At 40.0% G+C, this 18184-nt stretch overlaps 2 protein-coding genes across 4 annotated transcripts in view; both read right to left on the minus strand.

Moving 5' to 3' along the window:
* Nucleotides 1-11806, minus strand: part of Slc12a6 (solute carrier family 12 member 6) — an 89226-nt gene extending 77420 nt beyond the window's left edge. The window contains exons 1-2 of one of the 3 annotated variants that reach the window (XM_047537385.1): nt 10669-11806; nt 10277-10558 (exon numbers count right to left, since the gene is read on the minus strand). In XM_047537385.1, the coding sequence (XP_047393341.1) occupies nt 10277-10547 (271 nt within the window). In that variant the 5' untranslated portion in view covers nt 10548-10558; nt 10669-11806. Of the gene's footprint in view, nt 1-10276; nt 10614-10668 lie in introns of those variants that run through there. The other 2 variants (XM_047537394.1, XM_047537391.1) reach the window with 2 other exon arrangements.
* Nucleotides 11807-16002: 4196 nt separating this feature from the next.
* On the minus strand, nt 16003-16742 carry Nop10 (NOP10 ribonucleoprotein). The gene is made up of 2 exons (XM_047541717.1): nt 16619-16742; nt 16003-16373 (listed from the first exon to the last, which is right to left on the minus strand). Exons 1-2 carry the CDS (start codon nt 16670-16672, stop codon nt 16233-16235), a joined length of 195 nt encoding a protein of 64 aa, XP_047397673.1. The 5' UTR covers nt 16673-16742; the 3' UTR covers nt 16003-16232.
* Between the last annotated feature and the right edge of the window lie 1442 nt (nt 16743-18184).

The raw sequence follows: 18184 nt of genomic DNA on the forward strand, positions 1-18184 counted from the left end.
TTTTAAAAAAAATTTCCTATTGATTCTTAAAATTTTTATTTGGAATGTAGCACAATGCTAAACCCAGCATCATCTTTTGAATGCTTCCTAGAGTATAAATAGCCAGTTGTGAAAATATTATTTCTGGCTGAGGAAAAAAAAAACCAGGAACTCGGGAGTGTAGCTCAGAGGTGCAACGCTTGCCTAGCATGTGTGAAGCCCTAGCTTCAATCCCCAGCACCGCAAGAGTTTAAATATGGTTAATGCAAATGATCTCAAAATACAATAAAGGTAAATTTTAATTGGATTCAATTTCTCATAGCCCAGCAAAGTGAAAATGTACAAACATATTCAAGAGTTTTTACTTATTAGTTGGGCATGGTGGTGCACACCTATAATCCCAGTGCCAGTCCAGCTGATGCAGGAGGATCTCACGTCCAAGGCCAGCTTCAACAACTTTGTGAGGCCCTATCTCAACATTTAAAAAAATTTAAGGGCTGGGGAGATAGCTCAGTTGGTAAAGTGCTTGCCTTGCAAGCACAAGGCCCGGGGTTTGATCCCCAGCACCCCAAAAAAAATTTAAAAGGGCTGGGGATGTAGCTCAGTGGTTAATTGCCCTTGGGTTCAATCTCCAGTACCAAAAAAAAAAAAAATAGAGTTTTTACTTGTTAGTGTTTTCTCTCTTTTTCATAAACTAGTAATACAAATAATGAGTAGCCTTACCACAAAGTGAAAATAGACCTGTCAAAATGGGAGAAACAAAAGTACCACTTAGCCAAAAATTAAAGGTATTTACCAAAAACTGCCACTGATTAATTTACCAAGTGATATGAATGCTATCAGCTGAATTTCTCAAGGCCATTAAAAACAAGGAGCTAAAGGCAGTGGTGCACACATGTAATCCCAGGGACTTTGTGGACTCTGGAGGCTGTAAGGCAAGAGGATTGCAAGTTTGAGGCCAGCCTCAGCAATTTAGCAAGGACCTATGCAACTCAGTGAGACCCTGTCTCAAAATAAAAAATAAAAAGGGCTGAGGACTTAGCTCAGTGGTAGAGTGCTTCTGGGTTCAATCCCCACACGAACAAAACAAAACAAAACAAAAACCCAAAATGACAAAAAAACAGTAACCAGGATTAGCAATGCCGTAATAAAAATGCAAACCCAAAAGCTGCCACTGATTAATTTAACAAGGAAACTGAAGACTGAAACCCAGCTACCTCTGGGCTAAAATGACAAGAATATTTAAATAAGGGGGGAGGGGGTAAGGGCCAAAATTAGGATTAAAACCTAAACATACTGATCATTTCATAATATATCTTTTGCTTTGTTTCTGTACTTTTTAATTACAAAAGCTGCAAATTTGAGAAGAAAAAGGCTTCCATTCTTACATTTTTTCCAGTTAAGACATCTAAGGTAACAAAAACTTCAGGTTTTACATAGCTTCTCAGACTAATTTATTTACATTATAGACTTGATTCTGAAATCCTATTAGTGGTAGGTTCTACCACTAATTCAAGAGTAGCTTAAAAAAATCTTTCAGCTGGGTGTGATGGCACATTCTTTTAAGCCTAGCAACTCAGGAGGCTGAAGCAGGATGATCACAAATTTCAGCCAGCCTGGGCAATTTAGCAAGATCCTGTCTCCAAAAAAAAAAAAAAGAAAAAGAAAAGAAAAAGAAAAAAGCTGGGTAGTTCAGTGGTAGTGTCCCTGGGCTCAAACCTAGTGCCACCTTGCCTCCATAAATAAATAAGTTCTTCAAAAGTAAAATGTGGGTCTGGGGATATCTCAGTGGTAGTACAGTGCTTCCTTAGCATGTTGGAGACCATAGGTTTCATCCCCAGCTCTATCAAAAAAAAAAAAAAAAAAAAAGGTAAAATGCATCTGAATAAGAGAAATGTTAAAATATAACAAATGTACACCTTAGAGCTGAGCAAATATGAAAATATTTTTTAATCAACCACTGAAATTCTGCAGTTATGCACTGAAGTTATGCAGTTAAGTTAGTGCTGTTTATGTGCCTGTACATGCTGTACATTTTACAGTTTTGTGCTCATACCTTCAAATGTAATTGCTGAGATTCCACAAAACACACCTAAGTACTAATCAATTTTTTGTTTTTGTTATGTCTTTTTGGTGCCAAGGATTGAACCCAGGGTTGGTTAATCACTGAGCTACATCCTCAGCCTGTTTTTTTGTATTTTATTTAGAGACAGCATTTTGCTGAGTTGGTTAGGGTGTTGCTGAGGCTGCCTTTGAACCTATGATCCTCCTGCCTTAGCCTCCTGAGCCACTGGGATTACAAGTATGTACCACTGCGCCTGGCTTAATCATAAAAGTTTTAATAGAGAATGTGTTCTTGTTTTTCCATTTACATATGATTTATAAAATGTCATTAAAATAATATTTTTAACATTCACAAAATAAAATGCTTTCACAATTCCTACAATATAGTTTTCCAAACTTTCACACCTGCTGTAAGAAACACAAATCACCAAAGACATACAACACATATAATTTGCATTTTTCTCAAACAACAAGCCCACAAGATACAGCTGTGCACAAAGGCAATGGGCCAAAAGGGCAAGGGGAGGGAAGACAAATTCAGCTTGCCCTTTTCCAGTGAAGCAGTGAGCTTTGAGTCTCAGAGCTTGAAGTTCTTGGCAGTCCAGAGATATTTATTAGGCACAAAGGGCAAAAGGAGAAACAGACATGATGCAAAGTTTACAGCATAATATTGTCCTCATAGATCAGGACAAGTTGCCTTAAACTTCGGCATTAGAAGCATTCCCCTTTGCAGCCAGGCATGGTGGTGCATGCCTGAAATCCCAGTGACTCCAGAGAATGGTAAATTCAAAGCCAGTCTCAGCAATTTAGCAATTCCAAGCCTCAGCCTCTAGTGTGGCTGAGATTACAGGTGTATACTACCATATCTGGCCTTAAAGTTTTTATTACAGACATTTTCAAACAAAAGTTTTTATTTCACTTTAACATATTAGGACCATTTGCTCATCTTATTTTTTCTCTCAACATTTTTTATTTATTTATTTATTTATTTTTGAGATGGTGGGGAGTGAGGGAGCCAAAGGAGGGGCAGCTGACTATTTTATTTCACATGTAAACACTTATCTCTACAGGTGAGGGCTTTACATTACCACAATGTCATAAACCTAAGAAAATGAATAATCCCTTACTATTATTTAATACCAAATACATGTTCACACTTCTCTAATTCAAAAATGTCTATTTAAAGTTGTTCTATTCACACCAGGATCCAAACCAAATCCACACACTGCATTTGGTTGATAGACCTCTTATTATCTCTAATAGTATTCTCTCCCTTCTCATCACATTTTACACCCCACACCATTTATTTGTTGAAGAATCTAGTTATTTAATAATTTCCATTTGGTTGATTACTTCTTGAGGTATAAAGTAGTATTAGTATAATTTTTTTTTTTAGGAGGGGAAGCTGTACCCAAATTAACTCCATAATCAGTCAATTCATCAATTACAGTCTGTGCATCCTCTCCCTGTGGGCCGTCTTGAGAACTCTGTTGGCTTCCTGGGATGGGATCAATGTATTAAGAACATTCTTGCCAGACGTGGTGGCACACACCTATAATCCTCAGCTCAGGAGGCTGAGGCAGGAAGATCACAAGTTTGAGGCCAGATTCAAGAATTTAGTGAGGCTCTAAGCATTTTAGTGAGACCCTGTCTCAAAAATACAAAGGGCTGGGGATGTGGCTCAGTGGTTAAGCGCCCTTCGGTTCAATCCCAGGTACCCACTCCCCCAAAAAAGGACATTTTTGTTTTTATTTTTTGCAGTACTGGGATTGAACTCAGAGGCACTTTATCACTGAGCTACATCCCTAACCCTTCTTATTTTGAGACAGGGTCTCCCCAAGTTGTTGAGATTGGCTTCAGACTTGCAATCCTCCTGCCTCTCACACTTACAAATCTTAGGATTACAGGCATGCACCACTGTGCCCAGCAAGGGAAGACATTCTTTAAGCCAAAAAGAGGCATATGCATGTTATTGCAGCATGGACATGTCACAAGGAAATCTCTTGATTTGTATAATTAATATGTACCAATAACTACAATTGCAAAATCTTTGTAAAAATAAAAAAGTGTAATCACTGGCTGTCAAATGTGGAGAAGAGTAAGAAAAAAGTTGTGGAATAAAACTAAAATGTTTTAGACAAGTGATACTGAAAAGTTCCCCCTCCCCTTATTTTTAAATCAGAGGATGCTATTGGGTAAGCTATGGTACCAAATAAATGTGTTTTTATAAAACTTCATACTTTACACAACGTTATAGTTCAATATTAGAAAGCCAAAACAAAACATGAATAGCATAAAGTACGTTTAAGAGAAGGGTAGTAGTCACCAGTGACTGGCAATACACAATATTCACTTATTTAGGTTTGGGGCAAAAAGACCAAAAACTTAGAAGTTCATTTGAAAAGTATATTTTAAAAAAGTGCTTAATACTTTGAGACCCTTTTTTTTTTTTTTTTTTTGGTGGGTGGGGGTACCAGGGATTGAACTCGGGGGCACTTGACCACTGAGCCACATCCCCAGCCCTATTCTGTATTTTATTCAGAGGTTGCTTAGCACCTTGCTTTTGCCGAGTCTGGCTTTAATTCTTGATCCTCCTGCCTCAGCCTCCTGAGCTGCTAGGATTATAGGTGTAGGGCATTGTGCCCGGCTGAGACCATATTGTTAGGGAAAGTAAAATACATAGTTTTCCAAGTTTCTTGGTCAAACATTCTACTTTAGCATGATAATCTTATAGATAGGTAGATCAACGGAACAGACTAAACTTCCATGTGTAATGTCATAGCTCTGAGGGCAGATATTCTGTAAGACCTACTGACATTTAGGGAAAAGCCTGCTGTAACCTAACCAGATGGGGAATATCTGTTCACCTTCAAAGCCCAGCTCAGCTGGGAAAGTTTTTCCTATGCATGTAGCATTGATCCCTCTTCCCTTCTAAGCTGTGGACAACACTGACTTCGTATTTGATTCATCTAAGAGATTAAAAACACTGATGAAAGTAAATCAGAATCTCTGGGGATGGCACCAGGGTATACAGGGTTTTTTTAAAAAAAAAAAAGTTCTCTAGAAGCCAGGTGTAGTGGTGCACTTCTGTAATCCCAGCTACTCAGGAGGCTGAGATAGGAAGATCACAAATTTGAGGCCAGCCTCAGCAACTAGTGAGATCCTGCATCAAAAAAAAAAGAGATTATTCCGATAAAAAGTTCTCTAGATTATTTCTGTATAGTCTGATGAAACATCTACTCTGTGTCATACACATCTTTAATTTGCCTTTATCACAGTGTATTTGTCTCTTTTTTGTTTGGAAACTCAACATTTACTGAATACAAACCATGTAGGGTATTACACATTATATTAGGTACAAATAACTCTGTGTCCCTGTCCTCAAGAACCTTAAAGTTTGGTTGAGAAAGAATCTGTAAATAATAACAAAGTAAAGTGATATAGGTACTACAGAAATAGTGTGGATAATGGATATGGGGACACTAAGACCTAATCTCTTCTATTTGGGAATGGTATTCAATCAGAAAAAGTCTCAGAGATAAGGTGATTCCTTAAAGAAGGGACTTACAGAAATATTTCTGCATCTGTAACACTCCTCAATAAAAACTTGGTAAGAGCCAACTGCAAAGGTGGTGGATTTAGATCTCCTGATTCAAGTGGCTTTTATTTCTTTTCTATTTCAGGACCCTACTCCCAAGTCTGCTTATTAGATCATGTTAACATGGGAAATGCCCTACCTCAAACTGTTCACTCTAGTATTCAACCCTGTGACCACAGTATTTAATCTTTCTGTATTTTTCACCATAACTTTACCTCATCAAGTCCTCTACTTTATCTCAGTTCATTTTCATTTGTTGTATTTTTGCATATTTCTATTGTATTTATCTAGCAATTATATAAAAATGTGTCTGCTTTTTCTATTAGATAGTAACTTTCCTTAGAACAGATAATGGATTCTCAGTCCTGCACACTTAACACCCAGAACAGTGCCTGACCCATAGATACTCAGTAAATGTTTAGGGAAGGAATAGAGTGTTCTGGTCATTTTTGCCACTACGTTATGAGTTCCCCAAGGCAGAAACTGTGAATTACCTGCATATTTCCTATAATTCACACCAGAGTGCCTCACACATATCAGAAGCTCGGGGAGAATTTATTGAATTAGGGCCTTTATAAGATTATAAAATGTTACCTGCTCTTTAGTATTATTACTTTAACAATAATTTAAGTTAACCAAATGATTATTAAGCAAATGTAAAAAGTTTATTACTCGAGAGAGGCAAAATAATTTACGAATGGGCATGGCATGTAAGCCAGGATGCCTTGGGGCTGCAGGTGTAGCTTAGTGATAGAGTGTTTGCCTAGCATGCATGAGGTGCTGGGATCCATTCTCAGCAAAACACACACATACACAGAGTCAGGAGGCCAGCACTTCAACTTTCACTTTGCTACTAACCATGTAATCTTCAAATAACCATCTCAGGAAGTCTTAATTTTCTCCTTTATTAAAATGGGGTTTGACTAGAATTAGAGTCTAGATCATCATCTCCACCTTGCTATATCTCTTGTAAAAATAAAACAAAACAAACAAACAAAAAAAACACCTATTATAAAAGTGATAAGGCTATAAAAATTGAGCCAGGCTGGGCAGTGGTGCACACCTGTAATTTCTAAGGCTTAGAAGGCTGAAGCAGGAGGATCACAAATTTGAAGCCAGCTTTAGTAACTTAGTGAGACCCTGTCTCAAAAACAAAAAATAAAAAGGGCTAGAGATGTGGTTCAGTGGTTAAGCACCCACAGGTTCAATCTCTGGTACCAAAAACAAACAAAAAATTGAGCTGGGTGTGGTGGAACAGGTCTGTAAACCCAGCAACTTGGGAGGCTGTGGCAGGAGGCTAAGTTCAAAGTCAGCCTCCGCAACTTAGGGAAGCCCTCAGCAATTTAGTGAGATACTGTCTCAAAATTAAAAAAAAAACAAAGAAAGGACTGGTGATGTGACTCAGTGGTTAAGTGAACCAAGGTTCAATCCCTGGTGTGTTTACACACACAAACAAACACACACACACACACACACACAAATTGTACATGCCTTTCTGAATTGTTTAGGTAAAGGAAAATTCCCACTTTCTACCCTATTTTCATAACTCTTTTCCTAAAAGCATCCACTCTCAACAGTTTTTTGTGTATCTCTAAGGCATTCTTTATGTACAAGGTAATGCAGTACCGCAGCAAGATTCCTGATTATATCAATTGGATAGTTCTATAAACTCTAATGGAAACTTGCCAAAATGAAAGAAAAACTATAAATATTCTGATTATCTACTCAGAAGGACAAGAATAGAGAAATTAAAATGTAAAATAAGTATTTAAAATTTTATGTGTCACCCTGTATTTGAGTAATAAGTAAGTAAAAGGCATAAGTATGATGAGAAAACAAACTTGGCTCAGTGGCAGAGCACTTGCCTAGAATGCACAAGGTCCTTAGTTCAATTGAGCACCATCCAAAAAAAGAGGAAAGAAAAAAAGACAAGACAAAGAAAAAGAAATTCCAGATATGAAGTTCCTTTACAGGAAGAAAGATAGAAGGCATGGGACCCATGTGAAAGGAGAATCATATCAATGTCACAACCATCAAAGAATGCAGAAAGGGCCATAAAATTCACAAATTATAAACAAAATAGCAAACATGTCTTTAAAAAATACTGAGCTTAAGGACAGAGCAAATTGTACAAAAGGAAGTAGCTGTTTTCCTATACCAAATCCACTTCAGAGACAAATAGGGATTAACATCAGGTCCTCAATTCTCTCCACCACAGCATCCTTTGAAGATCTACATCTAAATCTAACCAGGCAGGGATGAGATTGTAGCTCAGTGGTAGAGTGCTTGCCTAGCACATGTGAGGTACTGGGTTGGATCCTCACCACCATATAAAAATAAATAGTTATTGTGTCCATATTGAACTAAAAATAAACATAACCAGGTGGAAATAATTATATTTCCAACCAGTTACCTCTAATGGTAGGGAAAATACATCACAGGATAGTTATCCTGGTAATTTTTTAAAATATAGAAAGAATAAAATGAAAAAACAGGTCATTGAGGAACTAGGAAGCTAGATTCCCAAGAATAGGGGAAAATGCTATCTAAAGTAGGGTTGCTAATTTCCCTTTCATCTGGATACCAAAGAGCATTGAAATTTAAGTAAGAAATGTGTTATATAAAGAGCTAAACTTTAACTTCTGTACTCATGTAAACAACATAGATTTCACTTAGACATGTCCCCAGTTTTACCCCTGGAGAGTAAGACTAAACTGTTCCAGACTGTAAGGAATGCTTGAAGGTAAGATAACAGGAACCTGGACAAGTATCCTGTTCTGCATGTCTAACATATTACTGAAAGAGTCCACTTTTTAGAAAATAGTAAAAATACAATTCTATAACATGTAAATTACAAGTCTAACAACATTCAACCATAAATTACCTAATGATAATTATGATATAAAAAATTAACACTGGTATATTCTTTAGCTGGTCTTTTTATTCTGGTATGATGGACAAAAACTAAAACTACAATTTAGAATTTGGAGAGACAGAGGAAATGATAATTTAATTTTTATTCCATAATATAATTTTAACACAGTGTACATAAAACAGTGTAAGTTGAAGATAGTTAAGTCCAGGAATCAACCTGCAGTATTTTCAAAAAGAAGAAATGATTATTCAAGAATGAATGAATTGTAGAACTATAAGCTTTACCAAATTTACCTTGTTTTGAGACATTAAAAACACAGAATTAAGGAACTAAACTCATTCTGGTTTCCTGAACTCTTTAGGTTAGGAGGAATCATATTTTCTGATGCCGGAAAATTGGTATGTCACCTCACTTTCATAAGTTAGTAGTCGAAGGCATGGTTTCCAAATTTGAGTAGTAGAATATCCTTTTTTTTTTTGGGTGTGTGTGTGTGTGTGTGTGTGTGGAGAGTAGGAGTGGTGGGGGGGATGGTTACCAGGGATTGAACTCAGTAGCACTTAACCACTGAGTCACATCCCCAGCCCTTTTTGTTTTTCATTTTGAGAAAGAGTCTCCCTAATTTGCTGAAGGCCTCGCTAAATTACTGAGGCTAGCTTTGAATCCTCCTGCTTCTACCTCCAGACCTGTTGGGATTACCGACGACGTGGAACACCTCACTTGTCCAGTCTTTGATTCTTAAGGGAAAATTTTATTAGTAGGAGGATTATTTTAGAATACAACATAAAATTGAACATAATAACAGAATAGCAGTTTTCAACTTTTTTACTTTGGAATTTGAAAAATGTTATGATCACTCCATTCCATCACCTCTTCCCACTAAATCTAATGAAAATTTCTAAGTTAGCTGATAGACTGGTTTAAGTTAAAATTCTGCAATGGTCAATATGAGCTAGAAATAGATTGTGTGCTACTTTCTGACTACAAAGACTCAATACAGCACTCAGGACATTTCATCTCAAGCACAAAGTGACAAAATTAAGTGGGAATCTAAAAGCCTCATTAGAACTTCATTTGACAGTGATAGGGCATTAGATATTCTCACCACTGCCCTGAGTGACCTTAGCTACTTGGATCGACTGTATAAAAATATAAATTTAAAAAAAAGAAATTTTGTGATGCACATATTAAGTCTTTGAAGGAAAACCACTAAGATATGATCAATAACTACTCCTTGTAATTGACCTTAAAAGCAATTTTAAGGGCTGGAGTTGTGGCTCAGTGGTAGAGCACTTGTCTAGCCTGTGTGAGGCACAGGGTTCAATTCTCAGCACCACATATAAATAAATGAATAAAATAAACATCTGTCAACATCTAAAAAAAACACAAAACAAAAAAAACCTTTTAAAAAAAAGCAATTTTAAGAGTTAAAGCCTCAATGCTGGTAAGAAAGCATATATCCAATACACTAAATTTTACCACTTGATTCTTTTGTTAAAAACAATTCGTTTTCACCATTTCAATTCTAAGGAGACAAAAATGAGGATATCAAAATATGCATTTACTTTCTTGCCACACACCTTCCCACCTAACAAATTACTATCGCACTGACCCATTACCAAAGGGCCATAAGCATCACAAAAAGAAAAGTCATCATTGGGTCCTAATGATTACTGTAAAATTGGAAAATGCCTTCCCAGTAGATGGTCATCCTGCAGATAACCCCATAATAAAAATACCCTGTTCTCTGAGTTTCTACTTACCCTCAGTAACATCCTGGGGGTTAGAAGTCCGATCACTGGCAGGATCCAGGGCAACAGTTGCCAGTGAAGTGGTGGCCCCAGACATCTCACTCATGGGCTCACTACGGCTTGTTTCGGGCACACTCTCCCGGGAGCTAAATCTTACTCGGGAACTAGACCGAGAGCTGAGATCCGGACTGGTATCTGACAAACCTGGAATGTCATCAATCTTTGTTGGTGTCACCATGAACCGAACTGAAGCCATCTTGGTGGTGGTTTCTGGAGGATGCATTTTTCTTTTCCCTTTTAACAAAGAATAAGGGAAAACCTCGCAAAAATCTTCCTCCCACGCTAGCTACTTTTGATTGCAAAAAAAAAAAAAAAAAAAAAAAAAATTGAAAACTTAAAATTACCTTGATTCACATCCTACAAAAGCCCCCAAATAAGAATCGTACGCAGAATTCGAGCTTAGAAAGTGCACTACCAACTGCTGAAAAATATTTTTGAGAAACAAAAACATAAAAACAATCTTGTGTAACTTTGCTCCTTCAGAATGAAGAGCTACCTAGCTACTTCCTCTGGTTCAGAGCTGAGGGCTCTGTGCCATGGTCTTTCAGCAGCAAGTGAGGCCTCCCCTACCCCTCAACCCTGGGTTCCTCTCGAGCTAGTTAGTCTTTTATCTGGTGAGTGTCCCACAGTTCTAGCTGAGCAAAGTGCGTGCAGGCCCACCCTAATCAGGCGAATATATAGCGTGGATCAGATTGCGAAAAGGTGTGCACCCGGCCACCTGTTGTGTATCAGGTGAATACCCCACAGGTCTGGCTGGGAGGAGGTGTGTGAAGAGCCACCCGATGTTTTTGAGGTCGATAATCCACTTGGGTCTGGTGAAAGAGGTGCGCATGCATAACGGGAAAAATAACCCACACTATTGTATGGAGGAGAATGAGGAGAGAAGGGTGAGAGAGGAAGATGCAGGGCAGAGCAGATTCCTGCCTCCAAGAGGTTGCGGGGGTGGCGCGCCCGCTCTTCTCCTGCAAAGAGGTCCCTGGGATCTGGAGGAGGAGGCAAACGGATCAGGACACCTCGGACAGCAGCTCGGGGTCGTGGCAGATGGTTGCTAGTCCGCTGAGCCCACGGTCAGCTCGCTGGTTCTCTCCTGCGTGACAAGACGCGCAACCCTTTGCCGGGAAACGCTTTCTTCCGGCCCCGGCGCACGTCAGCCCGGTCTTTCTTGGGTTCTAGCAGACGAGACGGCCATGCAGTGTGGCCCTGACTGGGCAGGAGGGGGCAGCGAGGCAGAGCAGCAGGAGGTCGCAGGTGCGGGATCCGGCGCCAGCTGATGCGAATGCGCGCGCAGCTGTTGTTTACTAGCGGGTAACTGTTTCGGAGCCGCGGAGCTCAGGAGGGCTCGGGCTGCTGATAGGGCGCCCCCTCCCCGGCCAGACGCCAGCGCGGCCGTTACGTGACCTCGCCGCCTTCCGCCCCGGGCCCGGCGGGCTGTGCCCGCGCCGCCGCAGCCCTCCTTTTCCTTCCCCGCTCGTTCCTCATTCGAGGTTAACCGTCCGGAGAAGTCAGGGGAGCAGTTGGAGGGCGGCACCGTCCCACGGGCTCCTGAAGCCCCGCCCCTGCAGCCGCGACACGGCGCGCAGCGCGCCTGCGCCCGCCGGAGCTCAGCGGCGAGGGGCACGCCGGGAACTGCAGTCCGCAGCCCGCAAGGCGTGCGGGGGAAGATACGTCTGCCTGCCGGCGAATGCGTGGCACACCCACTCCCGAGACGTCTAAGAAGCGTGCGAGGGCCCTCAGCCTCAGGTCCAAGAGCCGTTTCTCTTTACTAAGAGCCTCGCTGAAAACCATTCGTAAATCCTTACACCTCAGCCTCCCAGTACCTTTTCTTAGGTATGACCCTCATTGTAATTTTTAGGAAGTGGTCTTTTTTTCTTTTGTACTCGGGATTGAACCCAGGAGCGCCGTGTTATTGAGCTACATCTCAGGCTGGCCTCGAACTTGCGATCCTCTCGCCTCAGCTGCCTGACCCGCTGGGATTACAGGCGTGCACCTCCACGCCTGGCTATGTAGAGATCTTTCTAAAGCATTGTAACAAATTTACACAACGCTGTATACCCCCCCACCTCCTTGTTCCTGTCCTTTTAGAACTTTCTCTGGCCATCTACTGGTCAGGTTTAAAGTTCTATTAAAGAAAACAAACGTCTTTAAAAGAATTATTGAGATATTTTCTCTTGAATCAATTCCCAATGTTTGTCCTACTATATTTACTGTCACTGGAATGTTTTTCTTATGTTCACTTAATGCATAAATAGGGGTGGCTTAATAAATATTGGTTCATCAATGTTTTGTTTGAAATTTTTCTATAACTTTGATCAAAACGTCTGAACTAAAGAAACTAATCTCCTCCTTTGCCTGGGCTCTTGCTCCTTGCAAGTGGAAATATTTAAGCAATGTTTGGTAACAGAGCAGTGCTTTAAGACCTGACCCTGGAAATTCCGTTTTATAAAATGACAAAGTCCAAAGTCTAGTTAAAAAAAGACTGATAACAAAACGATAAATTCCTATTTAAAATCTAAGCCTGAGGCTAGGGCTTAGTTAGGTGGTAGAGCACTTGCCTACTACGTTGCAGCACAAGATATGGAGCAAGGGGATTAAACTTCCTCAAACTTGATTCTTTACAGAGCCTGATTTTTTATTTAGGCTTACAGCTTTCTTGAAGAAGCAAGAAATCCATCTCCCAGGTAGATAATTTTTTTCCCTCATATTGTTGCTCATTCAAACCTAAAAGTATGCTGGGTCGCCCCCCCACTCCCCGCCCACCTTGGTACCAGGTTTAGAATCCAGGGGCGCTAAACCACTGAGCATTTTTTATTTTGAGACAGGGTCTTGCAAAATTGCTTAGGGCCTCACTAAAACTGCTGACCCTAGCCTTGAATTTGCTATCCTCCAGCCTCAATCTCCCAGCTGCTGGGATTACAGGCATGTGCCACAGTGCCCAGTTTGAAATGCTATTTATACCAAATTTTTTGTTAATTTATCAGTCTACTTGCATTTACTACCTAATTTCAATCTGTTTACCTCTAACCACCCTTCTTTCTGTCTCCCAGCACTAATGAATATCTACAAATAGGGCATAGATGAGCAAGGCCCTAATTCCAGCTATTCTAAGGCTGAGGCAGGAGTACTACAAATTCCAGGACTGCCTGAGCAACATAGAGACAGTGTCTCAAATTTTTAAAAAATAAAAATAAAAATGGCTGAGATGTAGCTCAATGGTAGAGCACTCCTGGGTTCAATCCCCAGTACAGCACAAGAAAAAAAAAAAGTCCATAAATACATGTCTCAGATATTTAATAACCAGAGAATCTCTCTCTGTTTTTGTAGTACTGGGGATTGAACCCAGAGTTTTATGCATGCTAGGCAAATGCTATACCACTGAGCTATATCTAGTCTTTTTTTAAATTTTGAATCAGGGTCTCACTGAATTACCCAGACTGGTCCTGAATTTGAGATCTTCCTACCTCAGCCTCTGGAATAACTGGGATTACAGGTGTACCAAGGGGATCTCTTTAAATCCTTGGTACATTCATGCCAGTTTGCCTTTTCTATATTTATTAGGAATATGTCCAGGTTAAATTCTTTTTATTTCAATCTATACAACTGGTGGCATAGAATAATGCAGTCTTTTTTTATTTATTTATTTATTTATTTATTTATTTTTTGGGTGCTGGGGATTGAACTCAGGGCCTTGTGCTTACAAGGCAAGCACTCTACCGACTGAGCTATCTCCCCAGCCCCGCAATCTTTTTTTAATATAAAATAAAAACATAATTAGCCTGATGCACTGGCACAGGCCTGTAATCCCATCTACTTTGGAGATTAAAACAGGAGGATCCAAGTTTGAGGCCCTGCTGGTCCACTCAGAGGAACCCTGCCTCAAAACAAAAAAATAACACACTTGTATCCCAGCAATTTAGGAGACTGAAGCAAGAGAGTCAAAAATAATAAATAACAAGGGTTGGACACGTAGCTCAGTGGTAGAGCACTTGCCTAACGTGTGAGGTACTGGGTTCAATCCTCTATACCAGAAAAGACAGACAATTTAGACTGCATTCAATATTGAAAAAAAAAATTGGCAGAATTAATTTACTAACTTTAGTGATTCAAAAACTCCCATTGCAGATCCTTTTTCTAGTCATATGCAGTTTTTAACACTTCTTTTTTTCTTTTTTGTGATCTTAGGGATTAAATCAGGGCTTCTCTGCCACTGAGCTATACCCCCTGCCATTTCTTTCTTTCTTTTTTTTTTAATTTTGAGACAAGATCTAAGTTGCCCAGGCTGGACAGATCCTCCTGCTTAACCTCCTGCATTTCTGGGTTTATAGGAGTACACCACCATGCTTGGCTAACACTTCTTTACCCCTTTAACAGGATGAGATTAATTTTAAATTTCTCACATGCAATGCTAAAAACTCTGTAAATGAACCAGCTAAGAAATAAAATTGCTTGACAGGAGACATTGCTTGACAGGAGATATCTCATTTCACCATTCTTGTAATGTATTTGAAAATCATGTCTTCTGTTAATGATGCTCCAAATTTTTCTCTTTCCCATCAGCAGGCAACAAATATCCTGAACTTTTTTGCCTGAATGGTTATTCAGCAGAGTCCAAGACAAACATATCTACCCCTTCCAAGGTCAGTCTTAATAAATGACATTTGTGCTGATTTAAGTTACATCTGTTTTTGGGGCTCAAACTTTTATGTGGTTGAAAAAGACTGCAGATTTACAATACAATCTCCACAAAGCAATTTAAAATCAGTGGCATTAATCAAGTCCAATATCAAAAGCCAGGAATGAGAAGACTGGGAAATAGTTGATTAACTTAAAGAGGAATAAGCAAGCTCACATTTCTTGATTGTTCATACAATATTTTACCTCACCATTACTCTAATATGAATTAATCTGATTAAAAAAATCATTTATGGTTGCCCCATGGTTGAAGCTCAAGTCCAAAGAAACTTAGTTTGTTTTTTTTTTTTTTAATTAAGCCCCAACAGTAGCTTGAAAAACAAAAATCCCTGCTTGAATCTCTCATATTTCATCTTTTAAATTAAGATCTGTGGAAAGTTCCATATAGTGGTTAGCTGCCAAAGAGAAAGGTAGGTGTGTGTAAAAAGACAACTGGAGAGAACTAAATCTACAAGTATTTCCAGAAGGACAGTAAATATGTTTAAAGACATTCCTATTTACTACAACTGGACAAACACTGAAGATACATTAAGATCCACCATCAAACTATCAATTTCAAAGCTAGGAGAGAACTTGGAAAATAGGAGAAAAGGTGTACTAAATAGGTTAAGTAACTTTATCAAAGTTATAAAAGAAGAGGTGACTAGTACGAGTGGCCTGATTTCCAACTGACTGCCTTCAGTCTAAAATATGTCTAAATATTATTTTTCAAATAACTTAGTTTGAATCTAAAAATGTTAAAGGGGCAAGAAATTATTTGGATATTTTTCAGTGAATGCTGACATTTCTAGGAGTCTCTCTCAATCTCTTCCCCGTCCCCAAACTATCCCATCATTCACTCACAGCACAGCACAACTACTACAGGCGATCACTTAAATTTTTCTTCCAAGTGATGGTGTTACAACTCCCAGTCGTAGTCTCCCCCTCATCTTCCTCGCATTAAAAATAAAAATTATCAATCCTTTCTTCCAACAACACAGAGAATGAACTCTTTCAAATCATTTTATCTTTAATAACGTGACAATAATTCAAAATATGAAAAACGTGTTCCCTTTAAAGAGGATGCCACCATGATGGCATGACCAACGGCAATGAGAGACTGGATTCCAAAGGGCATGGGGTGGATAAGAAGGCTTCATGGCTCACAGATTGATGAGTGTGGTTATGGATTCTCCGAAACGGAGCAGGAGACAGAAGAGACATGAAATTTAAGGGACTCTCAGAGAACAGGGCGCGGTTGCTGGGTCATGAGCACCTTGAAGCGTTTCTTGATGGTGATTCGGTGTCGCGAGTATTTGTCATCCGGGGAGAAGCGAGCAGGATGGGCTGAGCAAGTCTGCTGTCCCATAGGGTCAAATTTCTGCTCGAGGAAGAAGGAAAATGATATCAGTACAAGAGTAATAGGATAAGGAGGGATCAACACGAAGGCCAGAGACGGGATGGTCAGATGGAGAAGCTGTGCTCTGTCGTTCTGCCGCGCTTCGGGGACAGACTTTCTGGCATCCCGCACCCCGACAGGCAGCGCGGAGGCTGGCCTCAACCGTTCCTCCCACTTACATACGAGAAACAGTTCTCGTCATGCCCACTTACGTTTCCTCTTCTTACCTTTAGTGTGTAGACCCGATCTCCTTGTTCGTTGAGGTAATATTGGAGGAACATGACCACGCTTAAACCAGAGGCTCTTAACTCCGTCTTCAGCTCGTGTTTGCCAATTTCCTTCCAGTGTAGCCGGAAGTCTGCCCTGAGGCATGCCGGGAAATGTAGTCCATTTTTGCCTTCTATTCAGCAGACCAGAAGAGGGCGCAGTAGGGTAGGATTTGGCCTGGGGCGCCTGTTGCAGCCTTGCAGGCTTTCTAAGACGCATAAAGTGTGCCCACTGTGTGCCAGGCACTGCTAGTCGTTTGAGAGGTAGGGATGGATGTGGACTGAACATTACCGTGTGCAGTCCTGTATTTATCTAAAAATGCACACCCATTTCAGAGGCAGTGGCTTTCTAATGCCTGGAGAAACAAGGTCTCTGGAACTCAGAACCCTTTTAACCCTAGGGAAGAAAGAAGATCCCACTATTACATCCGGTTCCTCCGCCTCATTCCAAGATATTGGCGGTAAAGAGTGCATGATGGGTATTCGATATTCTGCAAAGCGAAGAGAGCATAAAGTTATTTTATGAAGCTGGTGATGTTTTATTAGTCGAACCGAGATTCACACTCGGGCCTCTTACCGCAAATTCAACGTTCTTATAGTGGTGAGTAACAAATTATAGTGTCCATTCTAGTAGTATTTCAAATTTTTAAAAGAACGTAGAAATACTTCTTATAGGATTCTAAAGAAATAAAAAATTGAACCGAGATGTCATTTCAAAGATGATCAAAGCATTACTTATAATGGAAAAGACTTTGGGACATGTTGATTTTGTAACCAGAGAAACTTGAAAAAAGTTTTTTAAATTTTGAGACAGGTCTCAGTAAATTTCCCAGGCTGACTTCGAATTTGCGATCCTCCTGCTTCAGCGTTCAGAGTCGCTGAGATTATCGGCTGTAGGCATGCGCCACTGCATTCGGTTAAAGAGTAGAGGTCGCATTTGCTTGTAGCTGCATAAAATATCTTTGCAAAGATTCACAAGAAACAGAAGATATTGATTTTCTTTAGGATAGAGAACTTGGTTACAGGGTAAAGCAGTGAAAGGAAGACCTTGAGGTATATTCTATTTTTCACAGTTGACTTTTGAACCATGCTAATGTGTTACCTATTTAAAAACTGTAAAAACAAAGCAGAACAAAGTAAGCCGAGGAGCGGTGGCGCATGCCTGTAATTGCAGCGACTTCAGGAGGCTGAGGCAGGACAATCACAAGTTGGCGGGGGGAGGGCAGGGGAAGGCGGGAGAGAGGAGAAGAAATGGAAATATAGTTCAGTGGTAAAGTGCCCCCACGCCCCCCAGTTCAATCACCAGGTTGGGGGCGGGCAGTAATTTAACAAAACGAAAGACTTTCTGGATTTGCAATTTTAGCCTACGTGGTTTCATTTTTTGAGTAGTGGGATTTTTCAGCTAAGGGTAAGGCTGTGGTGTCTGTGGACTGCGGACCTTATGGTAATGGGTGTTTAGGGACTACAGGACAGCTTTCAAGGAAGTAATATGTTCACAGCAATTGAACACCCTGAATCATCTGAGAC

The sequence above is a fragment of the Sciurus carolinensis genome, chromosome 2 (assembly GCF_902686445.1).
Source record: "Sciurus carolinensis chromosome 2, mSciCar1.2, whole genome shotgun sequence".
Classification (NCBI taxonomy): Eukaryota; Metazoa; Chordata; class Mammalia; order Rodentia; family Sciuridae; genus Sciurus; species Sciurus carolinensis.